The sequence below is a fragment of the Lycium barbarum genome, chromosome 2 (assembly GCF_019175385.1).
Source record: "Lycium barbarum isolate Lr01 chromosome 2, ASM1917538v2, whole genome shotgun sequence".
NCBI classification, from domain to species: domain Eukaryota; kingdom Viridiplantae; phylum Streptophyta; class Magnoliopsida; order Solanales; family Solanaceae; genus Lycium; species Lycium barbarum.
In genome coordinates, this window is record NC_083338.1 from 129,674,431 (window position 1) to 129,696,453 (window position 22,023).

A 22,023-nucleotide genomic window follows, 5' to 3' on the forward strand; every position below is an offset into this window, starting at 1 on the left:
ACTGAGTCACTGTTACCAGATTTAAAATACAACTCCACTATGGGAAAGGGACAACATTGATTTCGCAATATGTCGCCGTTTGGTTTGGATTATTTATTTTTACCTATCAGAAGGTGTTATAATATAAAATTATAAATTTGTAGAGCTAAGGCAGATATTATTTCAATAAATTGATTGAAAATTAAAACTGACTATTTCAATCCAATTTCTACAAGCTGACTATATATATCTAATATGCACTGATTTGACATATTCAAAATCGTAGGGAGTCAATTATTAAGAAAGAACCGCTTCTCGTCACAAGTTTCTTCATTCCTTCAGGTTGAACCTGAAATTTCTAATTATGGAAGGATCACATACATTCCACATTTCTTGCTAATACAAACTCACAATAATCAAGAATCTTTGATACTGCAAACTAAACAAGCTTGCAACACAAGACAAAAATTACACACTTTGAAAAGAATGTCTGATGCGCTAGATGAGCTTTAGTCTAACTCGGGCGGAAAAGAGTAATGATTGACTTCAGAATGAATCATCTGATTGTAACAATTTCATTTATAAACAAATGAATTATAAGTACAAACACTAGTATCAATATCAGGGGAAGAATAAACGCTCTGAGCAAGGAGTTGAGTTAGGTTTCACAAGGATAAATCCTAACATTCACTAGCGAGCCAAAGAAGCAGACTATTTTTTTTTTTGAATGAATATAATTTTTTTCCTTTTCACTTTTAATTTTCTTAAGATGGATGAGGTAGAACTCAAAGATGATACCCGAGAGGAATTAAAGTTGTGTTGGTGCTGCACTCAAGTTCATAAGTAAATTCACTAGAAAGGAGATCATGTCTCAAGTATTATAAAGATATTACCACAGCCAAAGCTGGTTTCAGATGGCAAAGCTGAATTCCATCTGACGTAAACCTCAAGAGCAGATATTACAATCAGAGTCTGGAACTGAGGTGCCATTGTCTTCACATATCCCTTTCCGGGGTTCATCTTCATACTCGGAGGTTCCAGAGTCTGGAATTAGCCTTCGGCTCATACTAGAAAGATTTGGTGCATAGCCTCCATAAGGATACTGCCCGGATCCAAATAATGATGGTCAACAAACTTGAGTAAGTTGAGGTAGTCATTTGCCTCATCTCGTCGAACTAATCTCGAGACAAAAGTCACAGAAAAAGTAATGAGCTTTTCACTTCTAGGCCACATATGCACACAGGGTACAATCCTGCTAGCATCTCTCTTCCAAACAGGGTCCACCAGCTGACTTCACCTCTGTTTCAAATATGTGAAATTTCCGAGCCAAGAGGGGTCAAGCCAAAAATTCATTCTCATAAAAAATTACCTCTAATATGGCGTTGGATGCTTGAGAAAACCAGGAGGTCCTGCTTCAGACACTTTCAGCTCACCTTCAAAGCTGTTGCATTCATTAAGAGTGCGTTTTCCTAAAGCAGCAACGAAGTGGCTTTCTGGGCATTTCGAAGGACACTGTCTCATTCCTCGAGCTTTCCAGTTCCATTTCCTCTCAAACAGAGCAGCTCATCTTCGCTGTATCAGTACAATGCTGTTGGAGTTTCACTCAGAAGCCAAGCATATTGCAAACCATAAAAATAAAAATAAAAAATCTTATCATACATAAAACAGCATGTGATATGTAAGACTAAAGTGGAATCAGTCTACTTGTACCTGATTCACAAAGAAAAGGCGATCAGACTTGTACTTGTCAGCAGGATAAAGCCAAGAAAGAGCAAAAATCGTGAATTTTCAGCTAAAAAATATCATACAGAGAGTGGTCAAGTGAACATGTCACTCTCCTAAATAGATACCAGTTGATATACAGATTAGCACTATCTCCGAAATGGCACAGCGTGTAGCTGAAAGGGACAACAATGTTCATATATACTTGGAATCAAACTAAAATCACCTCATACGATAATACTTGTAATTGGATGAATATATTCCTTATGAACCTTAGCAGCAAGCAAAATTTCTAAGACCAATGAAGACCGCAAAACTATTTGTCTCCTCTATGCTTCCGAATCGCTCTGATTTCAGTGTTATTAAAAATGATATTTTGAGCAGAATGAAATGATGGATCTGAAGTAAAACATTGATAATTCCGCTATCTAGGGCACTGGAGAAGGTAATAACACTCCCCGTTTTCCCAATAAAAAATGACCTTTTTTTTAATTTGTGGTGGAATAAGTGTTTGATTGTTGGAGCTTTACAATTTCTTCTTTTGGCTCCCTCTTCTCTCTCAGTTGGTGATGCTGTTTTAATAACTATCAGATAAGCCAATAGTCCCGTTATGGCAGAAATAGTGAGAATACAACCTGCCTATTCCAAAAAAAAAAAAAAAAATGACCGTCCAAAAGAAGTGCATGTTAATGTTCAGTGGTACTATAGCCTTGAGACCCTTGCAGAGTGGCATGGAGAAAAAGAACTGTTCTTTGGCACTCATGGCGATATTGTGTCTTCAGAAAGCACACAAGGATATAGGAATGCTGTGATAGCTAAAGAACAACTCTCTCTCCATGCCCATTCCTCGAGCTTTCCAGTTCCATTTCCTCTCAAACGGAGCAACTAGTCTTTTCGGTACTGACAAAATATATGAGTCCACCAAACTGTATAGAGAACCAGGTTTTCTATCTGTTTCCTTAAGTCAGACAGAAAGTAATAACGCAAGATATTTACGCGAAAACCTACTTGCTCAATGGAGTAAAACCATGACCACTGCAGTAGGATTTTGCTCAAACTTCACTATAACCGAGCAAATTTCAGATTACAAACTATTGCAACCTAAGAATTAAACTCTTAATCCCTCCCCCTTAGAGTAACTCTATTGCAAGACCTATACAATAACTCTATTGCAAAGACACACCTTGGCTAACTCTAGCCAAGTGAACAACTCAGAATGGTTGAGAAACTGTCCTACTATGACACTTTTTGAAAGCTGGGTAGGTATACAAGATAAAGAACAAAAGACAAAGACTCAACAAACTTAAGGACTTAAGACATCTTCAGTGATTGGGAACTGGTCGCTCTGTTTGTTGCAACTTTGTTCTTGAGAGCACTTCGAGAGACGGAGGGTTGCACTTGAGATGTGAGTGATTTTCTGATTTGCAAGTGTTAGGTTTTCAGTTGTACCATGTTGTTTATATAGGTGGAGCAAGTAGGTTGATATGAAAGTGACATTTCATATTGCTTTGGCCACTTGAATTGCAGCTGTGCTGCTGCACTGCTACCAGTCGGTACAGTGTCAGTAGCTTTACAACTGTAGAGTTGACTTGCACCGCCTAGAGCCTGATCCCATCTAGTTTCTCTAAATACATATCTGGTTCCCTGAATTAGTTTGTCAAATCATTAAAACACAGAATAGAATAACTTATCAATTTTCTCCTTTTTGATGATGACAAACTCATAATTGTTATTCCCCCTGAGAACCAGATTCCCCACTTGTTCCCCCTGAGAATGAGACCCATCAACATCACAACATTTACCTCCCCTGATTTCCTTCCCCTTTTGGCATCATTGAAAAGAGTAAGTACATAACATGAGCAAAACAAAGCAATAGCAACATTAACTCATGGCCACTTGGGCAACACTAACATGAGCAACAACAAAACAAACAAGGTTGAATATCATTGCATAAAAAGCATAATGCCCAATTTAATACCATCAAAAACTTAATAGAGTCAGAAGTACAAAATATGATAACTAAACAACCAAGAGTACCACAATCATTAAAAACAGGATTAAAAAGGATGGAACAGTCATGAGAATAGGGAAACAGGGGGTTTGAGGAAAGAGGACAAGGAAGTAAAGGAAATGGGAGACTACAAATGCACACTTGATCCCTCTAGGACCCAACTTGGTCCGGTTTGGATCATTATTTTTGCAATATGCAAGACACCCCCACACTTTAAAATATCCTCTATTAGGCTTCCTTCCCCTCCATAATTCATATGGAGTAATCTGATTTTTCTTCATAGGAATCGTATTAAATATATGACATATAGCAAGAAGTGCTTCTCCCCACAAATTAAAAGGCAATTCAGCATGTAGCAACAAAGCATTAATCATTTCTAAATAAGTTCTATTTCTTTTTTCTGCTAAACCGTTCTGTTGAGGAGTGCGAGGAGCAAAACACTCATGAATAATACCATTTTCTACACAAAAAGCATTAAATTCTTTGGGAAAATATTCTCCTCCTCTATCGCTTCTTAAGACTTTAATTCTTTTTCCTAATTGATTTTCCACTTTTGCCTTATAATTCTTAAAAGTATTAAAGGCTTCATCTTTATGTCTCAACAAAAATATACATAAGTATATCTAGAATTATCATCAATAAAAGTTATAAAATATCTATTTCCTCCTCTTGTTAGCATGCTATTTAACTCGCATTTATCAAAATGAATTAAATCTAACAAATCAGTATTTATTTCAACACTTTTAAAAGACTTCTTAGTCAATTTAGATTTAACACATAATTCACATTTTTTAGATCACATGAAATTAATCCACTTTTAACCATTCTTTTCATAGCACTTAGGCCAACATGTGCCAATCTATAATGCCATAAAGAAATTGAATCCAACAAAGAAAAGCAAAGCAAAGGAATTTCTCTTGGTCCTAAAAAAGATCAAAATAAATTCAAGAAGTCCAAACAAGGAGGTTGCTTTGTGTGTGGAAAACCTGGCCAGTATGCCAGAGATTACATTAGAAAGAACCAGAAACCAGAAGTGAATTCTACAAAAGAAAATGAAGAGATCATTGCTACTGTGAGCGAGATCTACGCCATAAAAGGGAAAGTTTCTAGTTGGTGGTATGATACATGTGCTACTGTTCTTGTTTGCTATGACAAGTCCCACTTCAAGACTAACAGAGAAGTTACTGATGAGCAAGAGGTTCAAATGGGAAATGAAGGAAGGTCCAAAGTTTTTGGCAAGGGAAATGTTGAACTTGCATTTACTTCGGGCACGATAGTTACTCTAACCAATGTCTTACATGTTCACGATATGAATCGAAATCTTGTTAGTGGGGTACTTTTAGGCAAACCGGGTATTAAATCTGTAATTGAATTGGGAAAATTAATTTTATCCCGAAATGGTGTCTTTGTTGGAAAAGGCTATTCTACGGATGGAATGGTCAAGTTGTCTGTAACCGATGATTTTATTATTAATAATAAGAATGATGCTTCTGTTTATATGTTGGATTAGTGGATGGACCAGCTCAAGGGATCATCTTGAGAAGCTTGTCAATCCTTTCATTTGCAGCCCGCTGGTCATGAACCAATTGTCCAGTCAGTTACTCCACTTCCGCCTTCAGTTTTTCCACTACAGCCTGCAGCTGAGCATTGTCTTCTTTCAAAAGCCCACTGGCACCTGGCTCCTCCCTTTCTTTTGCACACTGCTGAAGCTCAGTCTTCAGAATGGCATTTTCAACCCTCAACTTGTTGGTCTCCTCAGTTGCCCTTTCCTGGGCATCAATCAGACTCGAGATCGTTGAGCTTCTGCCAAAACCTCCCTTCTTTGGCACGCATTCGCAGTCCTCAAGAGTACCCAGAGTAAACATTTGCTTTCTGGTTCCCACAATCACCTTTCCAACCTTGATTTCAAAGTGCTCGAACACTTTGGTGAGAAAGAAACCATATGCCAATCCATGCCTGCCTTCCTTAACCGTGACCACTTTTTTCATATGCTCGATCATCAGAGCAGGCAAGCTGACTGGAGTGAAGTTGGCCAACGCTTCTATTAGATACAAGTCTGGGATGGCTGCCATAGATCTCCTTTCATCATGGGGCAACAACACCTTTTTTACCAGTTCAAACAGGAGCTGGTACTCTGGCTTGAGCTGTTTTTTGTATAGCTGTTCCCCCGATATGGTCCCCTCCTGCTTTGCAATGATGTTCAAGAACTCCACTGAGGCTGATATATTTTTAACTATCTTCGCCGTCAGTGGAAACTCCAAGAATTTCCCCAATTTTCTCTTCATCAAGAGTGAAGTCTGAACCATTCACATGCAGAAATAAAGATTCATCTGTGAAAAACAAGTTGGTCTAAAACACCACTACTTCATCTTCAAACAAGCTTGGAACTAGAGGTTTAAATAGATGACTCCATTTCTGAAATTCCACCATCTCCAAAAGTTCCCTCATCCCAGGCTTCTCAGCAATCTCGGGATCAAATGCCCTTCCATTCAGTACTTTCTAAGTTTTCAAAACCTCTTTCCTTTCCCATTCTGTTATTTCAGTTTTCTGTTTCGTTGATGAGGAACCAGGTTCCTCACCCGCACTTGTCTTTCTTTTCCTGAGAGGGTAGGTTTTTTTTTTATTTTCCTCAGATTCTTCAACCTCAGCACCAGGTTCCTTTGCAGCAACAACTGCTGACTTACCTTTCCTCATTTTTTCTTCCTTAGAGCTTTTTCTCTCAAGTGGAGTTTCCTCCACTTCATTTTCTTCCTCATCAACTTCCACCACCTCAGTTGGTGACACCTCATCCTTATCTACCAAAAACCTTTTGACTAGACGCCTCTTCTTCTTTAAGGAGCTTTTCTCCTTGTTAGCTTTCAGGGTTGAGTCTAACTAGGCTTTTGCTTTTTGTCTTGTGGTTGGCTCCTTTTTGGCAACGTGCTTCTGTTTAGTCACTCGATCCTTTGGCGAGGACCCAAACTTTCTTTTGAACACGAGGTTCAAGGCTACTTCATCCTCATCAACCTCCTTAGAAGGAGTAACTGTACCAGATTCCTTGCCTGTAGAAAGGTCTCCTAAAGGCACAGTAATGATTGACACACGTTGGGAGTTGGTGTCTCAGTTAACTTTTGAGGAACCTGGTCCCATCCCACACAGGGGCAGTCTTAAACACGGGGGAATCAGATTCATCAGATGAACCAAGGTCCAAAGGTATCTTTCTCACGAGCAAAACAGTGCCATTAATCATTTTGCTTTCACGTGTACCAGTGGATGCCATTATCTCTTTGTTAATAAAGTATGTTTGCCAGTGTATTGTATTTGTGATGAGAAACAAAGGCAGGGTACTCTGATTTTGTAGGTGAAGACTGGCTAGCCTTGTAATCCACTTTCATATATCTCAAAGTGTAGGAATTTGTGTTTTCTGTATTCCAAAAAGACTCCTTAATTCATGTGTGACAATCACTTTGAACTTAAACTTAATCACCAAGACTAATTGGAAAGTGTGTGTTTACCAGTTTACATTTACATGTTAGTTGAATGTATATCCCCTTTTTGTGGCAGAGACCCTTAGTACTTTGGGCTCACAAATGAAAAGGTTTTTCCATTTATTATCTTGACGTTGAATTTTGTGCTGAACTTGGACTAGAAATGCTCCCCCTTTTTCCACTGCCTTGCTTTACCAGAAATGAAATTTTACCGTTGGACAAATATAAACTACATACCAATTGTTGTATTTTTATTCATACTAATGTTAAATTCTTAAAAGCTGTTTATTTAAGAAAATATAGAATCTTACCAGATTTAAGGATTACTTATACATGTGAAAAAACTATAAAAATGTTGCTTGAACAATGGCATCTCACTATGTATGTGCATAGTTTTATACACCGTCAATGTAAATAATTTTTTTGCATTATCAAAGGTCATTTAAAGGATATCTATAGGTAAGTATGCTTAATTTATAGGATTTTAAATCCTGAAAATAACATATGTTATCTGCTGCAACATGTAAAGATAACCTGATGGCCCGTTAACTCTCAACGTAAAAATCCCAAAGGAAAATATAGATGTATTTAATGAGTTAAAAACTAAATTATTCAGATATTAAGACTTCTTTTAAATAAAAATAAATAAGACAGTTACTCAACCTCAAAGATAACATCTCATTTTCTCATCCGATATGACACTCTAAAATGGATGTGCTGATAAATTAGTTTTTTCCTTTTCACCATTACTCAAGAATCAAGATGCATATACTAAACCTCAACCACAGTACCCAAGAGGAATTAAAGTTAGCGTTTGTGCTGCATTCAAGTTCATAAGAAGATCAAGGAAACTGATAAATTTAGAAGAAAGAAGATACCATCTCATATTATAATTATACTACCAGAGCAGAAGCTGGATAAATATTAAAGCTGTGCAACAACTTGAGAGACTCGACTTGGATAGCAGCCCAATCTTGAATTTATGATAAGTAATCGGCTTCCAAAAATTTGTGTTGGACAACACCTAATCATACAATTGTCTCTAAAGACAGCTACGTTGTGGCTTGTAATAACTAACGGTAAAAAAAAACATCCTTTTTGACAGGTGATAATTTAAAGAATCTTTTGAGTTATCAAATATTTTTAGCACCGACTAAAACACAAACAAAAATGGAACTAAAAGGCAAAAGCTTTATTACCATTAGTCATTTTGAAATTTTCAATTTTTTGCCTTTACTATCACCAAAGGAAAAAAGAAATCATCTTCTTCAAATATTAAATTAAAGACGAGTAGACAACAGAAGAACATTCAGTCACAAGAACTACAAACGTGAAGGATAGAAACCCAGCTGATATTCAAGTAATTACATCATTTTCTTTTACAAAAGAAAGGGAAAGCAGATGTGAAAGCACGAAGAAATCAAGGAAGCATCCATCTTAACAACAGCCACTTGTTGATGCATCAGTTTCTGGAGGTTTCTGTCTAAATATATTTTTCTTGACACCAGCTGAACCTTCAGCCAAGAGACTTGGAGTGTCCAAAACCTGCAAAACCAAAATTCATCATCATAACCAAGAAATGTTTCACTTCAATAGAGGGAGGGGGAAAGTAAAAGGGACTCCCATCTTTTATATTGAAACAAAGCTTCATTTATATTGAAATCCAAGCTAAGACAGTCAAACTACTGCGAAAAGACATAACAGCTGAGACAAAAATAAAACTGAACTTCGTAAGGCATGTATAGATGTGCGGCAGCGCAATAATAAAACCATTTATTTTATAGAGATAATATTTGCTAGCAAGGCTGTTGGACAAGGAAACAGACCCAACAAAAGGTTAAGTTGCAGTGACTACTGGCGGATAACTCCAAGTTCACCCAATCCCCATCTCCCCAACTAAGAAAAAGTTTAATGTTGCCCAGAGTGCAGAAAGCCCACCAGCTGTTCCTCAAGGAGATTTCCAGGAAACACATGGGAACATAGTTAAGACATGGCCCGCTCTAGGTATACTCGAGAAGTATTATCACCGGTAAAGACAGTTAAATATCTAAAATGAAGGTAGAGATCTCACAGGCATGATAAACCTGTTGCTCAGCCAAACTCAATAGTCGACATCCAGCACATCTTATATTTCAAGTGTCCATATCAACTAAACTACTATAGACAAGATACCAGCCCCCTGGAGCTAAATAAAACCGTCTGGTCCACGTAAGGGAGTGAACGAATTTCAATTGATCAAAGTAAACCACAACAGATGCTATGCTGTCTTGTTGGTCTACATTTGCTTGAGCTATTGTTTCCTGTTTTTCTAATTGCAGATATGAATATGCATACTATCCACACCATCCCGAATAATAACTCCTTTACCAAGACCTACAAATGCTATTAGGCAACAAAAAAGTTTCTTCCCGATAGAAGATCCCATCATGACCAGTCCATTCAAACTTTTTTTTTTAAAAGAAATTTACCAGTCCATTCAACATGAACAAAATACAAGAAAGATCCTTGGATTATTCATACCTTCAGCACAAGCTCCTCAAAGCACTGCTCGACATTGACCCTTGTCTTTGCACTGCATTCAATGAAAAGACATCCATATTCCCTGGCAAAATCAATTCCCTCTTTTTTGCTGACAACCCTTTCACTCTCCTGCAGAAAAGTTCATATGTATGTAAATGAATCATCCCTTCAAAATTCACAAGCATCATCACATACCGACATTTCAACCAAACAAATGCACTTGGTCAAAATGGGGTATATGATTGTGTTGGGGAAGATGGAACAGGTTCTCTTCCTAGAAGAAGGAGAGGTACCTTATCAACTTTGTTGCCAACAAGCATCTTGACGCACTCCTGATTTGTCGAATACAGGTCTATTTCTTTGGCCCATATATCAGATAGATTAGTGAATGTGTCTCGCCTTGTTACATCATAAACTGTTGAATCAAAGATAGATAAGTCCAGAATATGGCAACATGCTAATAATATCTTGGATGGCAGGGGAGTTGGGTGAAAGAATTTGCTCCAAGAACAAGAAACCCATTAAGAAGAAACTGAATTTGCTCCAAAAAATAAACCAGCAAGAAGAAGCATACTTTTAAATAGTACTCAAAAATTAACATACTCAAGCATATCATTAAAGAACAGTCCAGCCCGCCCCACTAATTTTCCCTTTTCATTCCCATTTCTATTCTTTTAACAATGCAAGAATGGACGTATACTTCTCCTAAGAAACATTCTAAAAAGTCGAGACAATCTTTTCCATCCATTCTTCGGGGCACTAGAGCAATCTTTCAAAGTTCTGGCCTACTACTCCATCAATTCTCTAAGCTATGACAACCATGTGAACCAACACATAAGACAGCATAATGACACATATAAGCCAGATGCATACTGTGCCAACTTCATGTCTTGTTCTTAGTGAACGGCAGTGATTGCTGTCTCTAAGAAAGAGATTGAAGTAAGTGTAGCATGATGATTACATAAATGAATATCCGTCAAATCAAATAACAAAGCAGAAAGAAGAGACAGCAGATTACCCATAATTATTCCTTGAGCTCCTCGGTAGTATGAACTTGTTAAAGTCCTAAATCTTTCCTGTCCAGCTGCAAAACAAGAAAGTCATAATGCTATCTAAGAATTGTGCTGGAGGAAACCTCCCACTAGCACATTCACCAAAACATGCTGAGCTCAATCACTGAATTAAGTCGACAACAATATTAAGGAAGCAATGCCAATCAGCTGCACCCTCTGCCACCACCTTATTTCCAAAGGAAGTAAGCAGGTCAGTTGGTGATAAGTTGATTTTGAATATATGAGCAAATATCAAGCATTCGTTAATATTTGCTAAGTTTCAAGGCACTTCATAGGTTTCTCTCACTCACTTCAATACATTTTGCAGAAGAAAACTCTTGGGAGGTACAATAATCAAGCTACCATTGACTCAAATTCAAACATTAACTCAAGTTGGATACTGTTAAGGTGCCACAACCCACACCTAAATGAATAGCAAGCATCACTCTCTCGCCTTGTGAACAGCGACTAGGTCCTCTAACCTTAGCGCCTAAGTGCTGCTTTGTGTTCACAGTTTTCCATTTTGCTCACATATATATAGCATTCAATTTATTTGTACTCTTCTTCAATTCTTCCTGGTTTTGATGGATGATAAACTGAAGTATTGAATATTATGCTTGATTTGATGAAGTAATTGGCTTCATTAATGGCATCAAGAAGATGCAAATTAGTTACAATATTGTGCCTGATTTGTCTAATTGATTGTAGATTTATTTGGAGCCTTGTGATTGAACTTTTTCTATGGTAATATAAGGTTAGATTATAATTAAATTGCATGAAGTTTAAAACACTAACTCATTAGATAAATTAATTAGCAATTAGGATAGGAATATGCCTAACTGCCTTATGCAATCAGAAATATGGCTTGACACCAATGGATCTTTGTTAACATTATTCTCATGAAACATATAAAATAGGTTACAGAAGGTAAGCTGTCAGCAATTTGAAAGATACTTGCAGGTATAATAGCGCCCTAAGATAACTTAAATCATTAAGGTACAGTTAGGACTTAGGAGAATACAAGAAGCTCAATAAAGCATTCTACTTGCTCTTAGTTTGTCAAAAATTAAATTCACGTTTAGTTAGTTTAGTTCTTTAAGTCAAGTTTAATTGTCTAAACAAACCAAAATTATTCTAGTCTTGATAGTTAATAAGTGGCCTGGGTACTCAAGCTCCTATATTACGAGTGCAACAGCATATACCTGCGAGTGTTGTGACCAACAGTTGGCAGTACTAGTTTTGTCAAGTAAATTGTAATATCTAATGATATAAGGGTCACATAATTTTCAATTTCTTCATTCTACAACAGATGCAAAATATGCTTTCTTAGTAGGCGTTTGGACATGCGATTTCATCTCATGAGATGAAATCCCAAATCATCCAAGAAGGCATGATTTGGGAAATCATGATTTCAAAATTTTTAAATGTAAAACTTGACCCATAAGTTTATATTTTGTAAAAAAAGACCCATAAAAATTTTAAATGTAACAATGTTGGTTCGTCTTCTCGGTCATCTGATTGGGAAATGCATGCTGTTGCCATGTGGGAGAGAATTATATTAAAGAGTAGTTATATTACTAGTCATGTTAAATTTTCCTTTTTATTGAACTAAAGTTTGATCAATTGATGTATTTTTTAGAAAGGCCTTATAGTAGCATATTAATTTTTTTATGAACTATGACTTGCTCATTTGGTATGATTGTATAAGAATTGGGAAAGTTTTGATGATTTTCACAACTTGTGGGGTTTTTCTGTCTATAAGAAAAAATACAATTTAAGAAATTCAAATTGCATGTCCAAACATGATTTCATCTTATGATTTCAAATCATGTCCAAACAGCTCCATAGGTTGAAGAGATTTTAGCTTTTAGATGGAAAACCACAAGATATATTTTGGAAAACCACATCGTATCATATCCAGCTTAAGGGTAAAATCAATAATGAGCCTCTATTTGGTTCGCATACGATATATTTGGATAAGAATTATTTCAGGGGTTTGAAAGAATGATACCTGGAGAAAAGGATACGCAACTAAACCATTTAAAATAAAGCACGACTTTATTGAAGATATGGCATAAAATGACTGGATTACCTGTATCCCATATAGCAAGCTTCAACTTCTTACCCCCGACGGTGACATGTTTTACCTTGAAGTCCACACCTGAGAATATGAAAGACAGCTTATTCCGTAACTAGTTATCCAGGGAAAAAACACCATAGAATTTTTGACATGCATTTTATGGCATATCAAGTGCACAGTGTAAACCTGCTAAGTTCAGTTCAGAAAGATTTTACACAGGATTTCTTTCTTCAGATGTATGCACTATTTCTCACTTACACGTGACTAAAAACACATCAAAATACAACATCTCCATTCTCAAATATATTTGTCAATTCTGACACCATGTATGGAAAAAACCATCATGAAGTTGGACAGATCAATTAACTGTTCCTACCACCAGTTTAATTCTAGGTATTCCTTCTCTTCTTTTGTTTCTTTTTGATGCTGCTGGTTATGCAGCACTACATCAATACCAGAAATTCAATAAATATTCCCCTTCATCTAGTTAGACCAATGCAATACCACTCATATTGAATTAACTCAAACTGTTAGTCTCACTTTTGATAGACACATAACCGTTCCAAATAAAGTCTTTTAACTCTTTCATAATTTATGCAGCTTCAAGTTACCGAATCGCTGCAGCCAAAGTGTTAACTAACCTTCAACATGCAATAGAACCCTTGAACAATACAAGTTTTGTGCATAAACAGCTAAAAGAAATTTCCACACCCACAAAACACTCGAACTATTTTATTCAATCTTTCCATCAATACCACCATTTTCACAAATTAAGTACTCCCTCCGTCCCAATTTAAGTGATTTACTTTCCTTTTTGGACTGTCCCAAAAAGAGTGTATCTTTCTATATTTAGTAAGTTTTCCGATTTTCAACATTCTACCTGGCAAGTTTATGACCACAAGATTTAAAGGACAACACACATTTTTAATTTAAGACCACAAGGTTCAAAAGTCTCGCTTTGTTTCTTAAACTCCGTGTCAAGTCAAAACCAGACAAACAAATTGAAACAGAGGGAATATTAACCAATATTTCATATTTGATCCACCTATCATTCCCATTTCCACACCCAACCCCTCTTTTTTAATAAAATGTACATCACAAAACACAATTCTAAGCAACAATATCACACAAAACACTTAACAACAAAAAAACCAATACATTAACAATTTTTTAAACCAAAAAAAAACTATAAAAAACTTACCAATAGTTGGAGAAAGATCCTCAAAAGAATCAGCAGTGAAACTGAGAAGCAAACTACTCTTCCCAACACCTGAATCTCCAATCATCAACAGCTTAAACAAGTAATCAAACTCTGGTGCAGATGAAGATGCCTCCATTTCCTTAAATACCCTTCAACTATCTCAAATTTCCAACAATACCCAAATACTCAATCAACCTTAAAAACCCTAAGATCCAAAAAAAAAAAATCCAAACTTTAAAACATTTCAAGAAACACAGATTCAAAAGCTATATATCAAATCAAGAATTGACGAAAAAGAAAAAGAGATAACCTGGAATTATGGAGATAATTGGTAAAGTGTAATTATAAAAAGATGAGATTATTTATTTTTTATAATTATTATACATGGAGAGAGTGTTGTAAAGGTGGAAGAACGTTGGAGAAAAAGTTGGGTATATGAAGAGTTGCTTTATTTTGAAGGCAAACTTTTTAATTATAGCGATTATTTGTACACTATGCTTAAGAAATTGTACACTTAGTTTACCTTTTTGTTTTTTTGTTTTTTTTGGCAATAAATGGTTGCCGACTTGGATGACCGATTGCTTTCATCATGCCAAGTACAAATTCAAGTACTTAAAACATTAGCCACACATGATGATTATATTAATTTAAATTAATGAATATAAAATAAGTATCTTTCCTAGATAAATTTGTCATTCAATTATGATAAAAATTAATATTTACAAGGGAAAATTGTAGCCAAATACCATTCGGTCATCTAATTTTATAAAATATATACATAGTGTATAGATACTGTATACTTTCTCAATTTCAATTTAAAATGTCTTAGTTTGACTGGACACTGAGTTTAAGAAACAAAGGGACATTTTTGAATCTTGTGGTCTTAAATTAATAATGTGTGTAGTCTTTTAAATCTTGTGATCATAAACTTGCCGGGTAGAATGTTGGAAATCGGAAAACTTACTAAATATAGAAGGATACACTCTTTTTTAAAGAGACTAAAAAGAAAAGTGACACACTTAAATTGGGACAGAGGAACACACAACATATACAGTCGAAGTGTATACTTCGGTCATGTTGGTAAATTAGTTGGCCGAAGGGTACATTGACTACATTGACTAAGTTTTCCATTTATAATTCGATCTATTTGGAATGGATCAGTTAAGGGCCAAATATACCCCTCTACTTTATTTTATTAGCTAACTTTATCCTCCGTTAGTGATTGTGAACAAATATACACCTGTCGTCTGCAAAGTTTACACTTATACCCCTATTTGGATGGAAAATCCCAAATCAAATTAAATTACCCAATCTGATCCCCGAATCGCCACGACCCAGCCTCGATTTCATCTTCTTCTCCAAGAAGAATGCTCAAAAAATTTGATCCAATCTCCTTCAATCTTAATCAAACGAGTTCAAATTTGAGATGCAAATTCCTCAAAATTCAGTGAACAAATCTCAATGCCTAGCATGTCTTTGAGCCATTTTTTCTTGCATATTCCATTTTTTAGCTATTGTTAGAGTTTGAAGCTTGAAGAAAAAAACTTGAAAATGGGTTTTGTTGATTCAATGTTGGTGGTTGGGATTTGTTCACTGAATTTTAAGGAAGTTGCATCTCAAATTTGAGCTCATTTGATTGAGAATCAAAGAGATTGAATCAATTCTTTTAAGCATTTTTCTTGGAGAAGAAGATGAAATAGGGGTCGGGTTGGGGCGGGTCAAGGAACGGTTTGAGTAATTTTCTTAAAACCGAATAATTTAATTTGATTTGGAGTTTTTCATCCAAATAAGGGATAAGTGAAACTTTGTAGACGGCAGGGGTATATTTGTTCAGAATGGGTATATTTGTTCAAAATCACTAACGGAGGATAAAATTGGCCAATAAAATAAAGTAGGGGGTATATTTGGCCCTTTTCCCAACATTCTATTATGTAGCGTGGTCTTGATTTTGCATATGGTGTTTATTCTCGTTTTGCCTTTTGTCGCACTACTTCCGTTAGCAATCAACTTCGGACTCTCCTTAAGGCGCTGCGTTGAGTAGAGATTTGAATGGAAATACCATTTTATTTATTACATATGGTGATATGATGACTATGAATTTGAATTTTGCATTGATAGGAGATTGTTACCATGCAGATTCATGATTTAAGCTTAATAAATTCAACTTTGAAGATTTTTAATACTAACTCGAATTGTTAAAATTATAAAATCAGAATTTATTTAAAGTTTGTACATATATATTGGTCTTCTGTTAAAAACAAAATGGATTTAGATGAAATCATGGTCCTTTGGCTACGTTCCCCTATGGTTGTCGTCACATTACGCTATTGAAAATAATGATTTGGTAGCAAATTAAGTACTTCCTATCATTAGGTATGTTGACATCTGAGTCAATATTCTAGTAATATTTGAAAGTGAAACTAATCTAATTACTTCTATTTTATTCACTAGGTCAAAGTTGTTGCTCACCAGAAATTGCTCATTAAAATTCTCTATGTGATTGGAGTACAACATAGTATTTGCTCATAGGTATTGTCTACTATTTTTACTTGGCTAAAACTTTTTCTCATATATAATACCGCTTGAAGATGTTTATGAAGAAATTATTATTCAAAGGAATCATTCAATAACATACTCAGTGTAATCTCATAAGTAGAGTTGGGAAAGGTAGAGTATACGCAGATGTTACCCTTATTTTAGAGGTAGATAGACTGTTTCCGACGTACCTCACCCCTAAAGGAATCATTTATATAAAATTGCAAAGTATTGATATGCATTTAACGAAAAAAAATTGTTTGCAGGAATTTCCCCTGTAGGAATACAAAATTACATGAGTTATTAAGGATTTAAGGTGCATCATGGGAAAGTATACAAATAATGTGGTACGTAATTTCAATAAACAATGCTTATACTAAGAAATTATGACCTCTTACAGTTAGTCACTAGCATGAAAGATCATGCGGTTTATGCTGAATTTCTTCTTCTTTTTTTTTTGGGGGGGGGGGGGGGGGGGGTGGGGACTAAGATAGATACATTTTCCCAGCAAAGGATTAGGAAAAGATAAGAGAGAAAAAGAAAAGCAAAAATGCGAGTTGACTTCATATGGTCACTCAACTAATAATTATTATCTCAAAATTTTGCTTAACAGAAAAAATAATTTTTTGAGATAACACTATTAGCTGAGTGACCATATGAAAAATCAACCCGAAAATGCACACCCCATGTTTGAGTATTTTTCACTTTGGTAGCAGAGGTTATTAGCGTCTCCAAATTGAATCAAACTGAGGATGTCAATTAAACTGCAGAAAATATAATCAACCCTTAACACTGAAAAGTTTTATCAAAATTAAGTCAATGTGAAACACTATTCAATTGTTGATCCCCTTGTCAAACAATGATTAAAACCAAAAAAAAATCAATTTTTTTTTTATTCAACAACAAAAAACTGAAAAATATTTTCAAAACAATCATTTTTTGAGGAAAATATTTGTTTTAAAAAAAATATTTTGAAAATCATTTTTCGAGGAAACCATTTTCTTTCATCAGAATCACACATGTGATTAAATTTTTTTTTTGTTCTTAAAAATTATGTTTTCCACTTGTAAACTAACTTATTTCTACCACTTAAATTTGAAAACTGCAATATTGAATTACTTAGCAAATATAGTATGACGAGTCTACCATAAAAAGAAGATTTACACAATTGGATAATATACATAAAAATCAAGTAATTTATATCAATCTTGATCAATAAACAAATTCAAACTCTTATGATATGCCTCTCAAACTTTGCTATCTGGCAGTCAACATTAGATAGAAGGTAAAATCTGCATATTGAGATTTGGATAATATGGCTTTGGAAAGTGATTTATTAATTTTCTATGTTCTTCTCTATATAAACACAATAAAATAATAAAGATCAGCAAAATAGAGAAGAAAAAGGATAAAGATAAACAAAGAAAAAAAGAAAAGGGAATTATGAAGCAAGAAACAGTTGTGCTCATTGTTGGAGCTGGCCCTGCTGGCATAGCTACTTCTGCTTGTCTAAATCTCAAAAATGTACCAAATATAGTTTTAGAAAGAGATGATTCTTTTGCTTCTTCATGGAGAAAGTCTTATGATAGGTTGAAACTTCATTTAGCAAGTCAATTTTGTGAACTTCCTTACATGTCATTTCCTCCAAATTCACCTACTTTTATGTCCAAAAATAGTTTTCTTGAATACTTAGGTAGTTATGTTTCCCATTTCAATGTTAATCCTTTGTATAAGCGTGCCGTTGAGTTTGCATTTTTCGATAAAGTTGATTGTAAATGGCATGTCAAGGCGATGAACATTGAAAAAAATGTTGTTGAGAATTATGTTGCTAGGTATCTTGTTGTTGCAACTGGTGAAAATAGTGAAGGTTTTGTTCCCAAAATAGAAGGATTGGATGGTTTTGGCGGAAAAATCATGCATTCTTGTGAGTATAGAAATGGCAAGAGTTTTGAGGATAAAGATGTTTTAGTAGTTGGTTGTGGAAATTCAGGTATGGAAATTGCCTATGATTTGTCTAATTGGGGTGCTCGGACCTCCATCGTTGTTCGTAGCGCTGTAAGTTCTCTCTTTACTATTTAATTTTATCCATTTTTTTTACTTGTCACTTTAATCAAAAGAATTTGGTATTCTCTCTGTTTTAATCTACATGAAACTTTTAACTAGATAGAATTTTTTTTTAAAAAAAGACTTTTGAAAAATTATGATTTTTAATATGCAATGATATTCACGCTATAAAATCATGTCATTAAGAGTAAAATAAGAAGTTTAAAAATGACTCTTTTTGTATATGGAAACAAATTAACTTCAAATTTCCTATTTATCCTTAATGATATGGCTTTGTAGTGACATAAATGCTAATTCATGTTTAAGACTTTAAGTTCCAAAATCTTTCTTTCTTTCTTAAATTTCGTAAAAAGTCAAATATTGAAATAAGTCATTCTTTCGTAATCATTTCTAACATAGAAAGAAAGATTTCATTATCCATTCTAAAGATAATAATGTCACACAATACAAAGCGAATGGAGTAAAAAATATTGATGACTTTAGAAAACAAAGAAGACATTATTATTTTTCAGTTCCCCCTTATTACTTTTAGGTTCATGCATTTCTTTTCATGGAAAATCAATTAAAAAGAATCTTTCAATTTTTGGTTGTATCAAAGTTCATTATAATTATTATCATGCTTCATTTTCATTTTTTTCATTTTTTTTATACATAGGTACACGTTCTCACGAAGGAAATGGTCCAAATGGGGATGTTTCTATTGAAATACATTCCTTGTAGTATAGTTGACCAAATGGTGATGATGTTAAGCAAATTAACACATGGAGATCTATCAGTATTTGGGTTAGATAGACCTAACAATGGTCCCTTTTATCTTAAGAAAACTACCGGTAGATCCCCAGTTATTGATGTTGGAACAGTGGATAAAATCAAACAAGAAGAAATCAAGGTACATGGAATGATTTTTATTATTTTTTCTTTAGTTATTATTATAATTATATTTATTTCTTCCGAATATAATTTTTTTTTCGATTTTTTATTTTGATTATCAGATTTTACCTTCGATCAAGAAAATCAAAGGAAATTATGTTAAATTTACTGATGATAAGAGACAACGGTTTGATGCCTTGGTTTTTGCTACAGGGTACAAAAGCACAGTTACAAAATGGCTCAAGGTATTTGATAAATATGAAGCAGATTTTGTGTGCACTGTCTAAATTCAGATTGTAACAATGAACCCTAATTTTATGTTTTAGTGTGTCACTTTAGAATTTGGGACTTTATACAAGTCAATTTAACCATTGTCTTAAAACGATGCGTTAAAACTTAAAATCAAAGGTCAACTTAAATAGATCTAGACAATTTTTTTGTTTGTTTGTGATATCCAGGTTAAAGATTGAAAAATGATGTTTTATTTTTTAATAAATATTTTCAAGATTTAAGAAAAAGAAGCTTGAAGATATATCTTTGCAAATTGAATTGTTTTATGAAACACTTTTTGTAGGATGATGGTGTGCTATTCAATGAAAGCGGAAAGCCAAAAAAAAGAAGTCCTTGTCACTGGAAAGCAGAGAAGGGTATTTATTGTGTAGGATTTGCAGGTGCTGGATTATTTGGAATTTCAACCAAGAATATAGCTGAAGATATCAGTAGGATTTTGATGCGCATTTGAAGAACGTCGGTGGCTAGATGGATGATATTCATCCATCTCTTAATTAGATGTTTCAAACTCGAGTTTTGAGCACGGATAACCTCTTCGTAAGGAGCACTTTATATTTTAGTGGATCATACAAGGCGTGAATCCAATTAGTCAAGTCGATAGATTTTGAATATGGGATGTATAGAAAAAAATATCAATTTTGCTGTATTTTTTGCCTCTCTTTACATAATTTAGAAATCCTGATGTAGTTGTAGCAAGCTCATAGAGATTTACAAATACAATACAAGAGAGGTTAACTTACTCTAGCTCACGTGCAAGTATAGGGGGAGTATTTCGAGATAGTAAAGGCGAATGGATAGCAGGTTTTAGTGGTAATGCCCATGCTTCCTCTCCCCTTCATACCGAGCTCGTGGCACTTTATGAAAGACTTCAAATGGCAAATAGCAGGAAATTCTTCCCTCTGGAGATTGAAACAGATAGTACAGAGGTAATAGAATGTTTAGCAAATGGAAGAGACACTCACTCTGCTACTATCTATCGTTTTGTTAATCTCCTTGTTGTGTTACTGGACAATATCAATAGTACTACTGTCGTTAGGAAAGAAGTTGATGCTAGGTACTGTAATATCTAGCTAGTTTTGGTAACCAAAGTGTCCTACGTGACGCTTCTACGGCTTGTAAAGTTGTAATGACTTTATTACATCAGTAACATAATATTATCTTGGATGATAAAAAAAAAACTACTCTAGCTTTTCAGTCTTTTCTTCGTCCAAAATTCTGTACTCTTGGGTTACTTGATTGGTGGGATAAGTGATTACAATCCCAGAATAAAATTAAATAAAAAATAATATATTTGCCTTTCTCTAAAAAGCTTCAAACAAGATAGAAAATGTTAAAACTTAAATAAAAATTTATTCCAATTTATCAGTTTAAACCAAACACATATGTTATATCAACCTTCGTATACTTATTTTATTGGTGGGATAAGTGGTGACAATCCCGGACTAAAATTAAATAAGAAAATATTTGCCTTTCTCTAAAAATCTTCAAAGTTTTTCAAGATAGAAGATGTTATAACTGAAATAAAAATTTGTTCCAATTTATCTATTTAAACCAAACACATGTGTTAGTTATATCATACCTCCGTATATTCTATTTTTAGTAATAAATCAAATATTTACCTATAAGAGTATATTTACTAAATTTTATAATCCCAAAATAACTTGTTCCCGAATCAAACAACCCCTTAAGCCTTAACTTATGATTCACAGAAAGTTAATAGTAATTTAGTTTTTTTTTTTAATTTATTTATGATGGTGGGTTCTTCAGCTTGCACGCACTTTGACTATTTTATCAATATTCGTTGGCTTTCACCGCTTAGAAGTGTGACGTGTTACACACTCATAAACAAGTCCCTACTACAAATAGCGCTCCATGACTCAACTTGTGTGACTCATGTAACCTAGTACTACGATACTGAGTTTGTCACGAGTCGAACTGTAAGCCATGATCGGCCCTCGCCAACCTTGGTGCTCGTTGAGCAGAACTTTTTTTTTTCTTTTTCTGTTGAATCAACCAAACATAAAAACATAAGCATCCCATAGAAAGGCATGAATGTATCACATATCTGAATAAGCTTCGAGGATAGGCATAGCCCAAAATAATACTAAATGGGTGAAAATGATTTTCACCCCTCAACTTTGTTTCAAATAGCAAACTCCCCCCTCAATTTTGAACAATAGACATTCTTCCCCCTTTATCAGATGCAATGACTATTTCACCATTGTTTTTTA

The 22,023-nt window shown here is 34.6% G+C and overlaps 3 protein-coding genes across 4 annotated transcripts; 1 reads left to right on the forward strand and 2 right to left on the reverse strand.

Moving 5' to 3' along the window:
• Positions 1–494: 494 nt before the first annotated feature.
• LOC132627220 (uncharacterized) lies at positions 495–6,805 on the reverse strand. Its single transcript, XM_060342430.1, has 2 exons — positions 1,349–6,805; positions 495–1,278 (listed from the first exon to the last, which is right to left on the reverse strand). Exon 1 carries the CDS (start codon positions 6,016–6,018, stop codon positions 5,311–5,313), a length of 708 nt encoding a protein of 235 aa, XP_060198413.1. The 5' UTR covers positions 6,019–6,805; the 3' UTR covers positions 495–1,278; positions 1,349–5,310.
• A 1,621-nt stretch (positions 6,806–8,426) lies between these two features.
• Positions 8,427–14,499, reverse strand: LOC132627221 (ras-related protein RABC1). Of its 2 annotated transcripts, none has more exons than XM_060342432.1 (7): positions 14,343–14,499; positions 14,033–14,237; positions 12,844–12,912; positions 10,718–10,783; positions 9,993–10,114; positions 9,700–9,828; positions 8,427–8,724 (listed from the first exon to the last, which is right to left on the reverse strand). In XM_060342432.1, the coding sequence occupies exons 2-7, from the start codon at positions 14,166–14,168 to the stop codon at positions 8,617–8,619; spliced, it is 630 nt and encodes a 209-aa protein (XP_060198415.1). In that variant the 5' UTR covers positions 14,169–14,237; positions 14,343–14,499; the 3' UTR covers positions 8,427–8,616. The 2 variants fall into 2 exon arrangements, with proteins under 2 accessions (XP_060198415.1, XP_060198416.1); XM_060342433.1 differs by having other exon boundaries at positions 14,033–14,227; positions 14,343–14,485.
• Positions 14,500–18,010: 3,511 nt separating this feature from the next.
• On the forward strand, positions 18,011–20,862 carry LOC132628901 (probable indole-3-pyruvate monooxygenase YUCCA11). Its single transcript, XM_060344654.1, has 5 exons — positions 18,011–18,622; positions 19,287–19,520; positions 19,624–19,746; positions 20,076–20,220; positions 20,555–20,862. Exons 1-5 carry the CDS (start codon positions 18,011–18,013, stop codon positions 20,860–20,862), a joined length of 1,422 nt encoding a protein of 473 aa, XP_060200637.1.
• Positions 20,863–22,023: the final 1,161 nt, after the last annotated feature.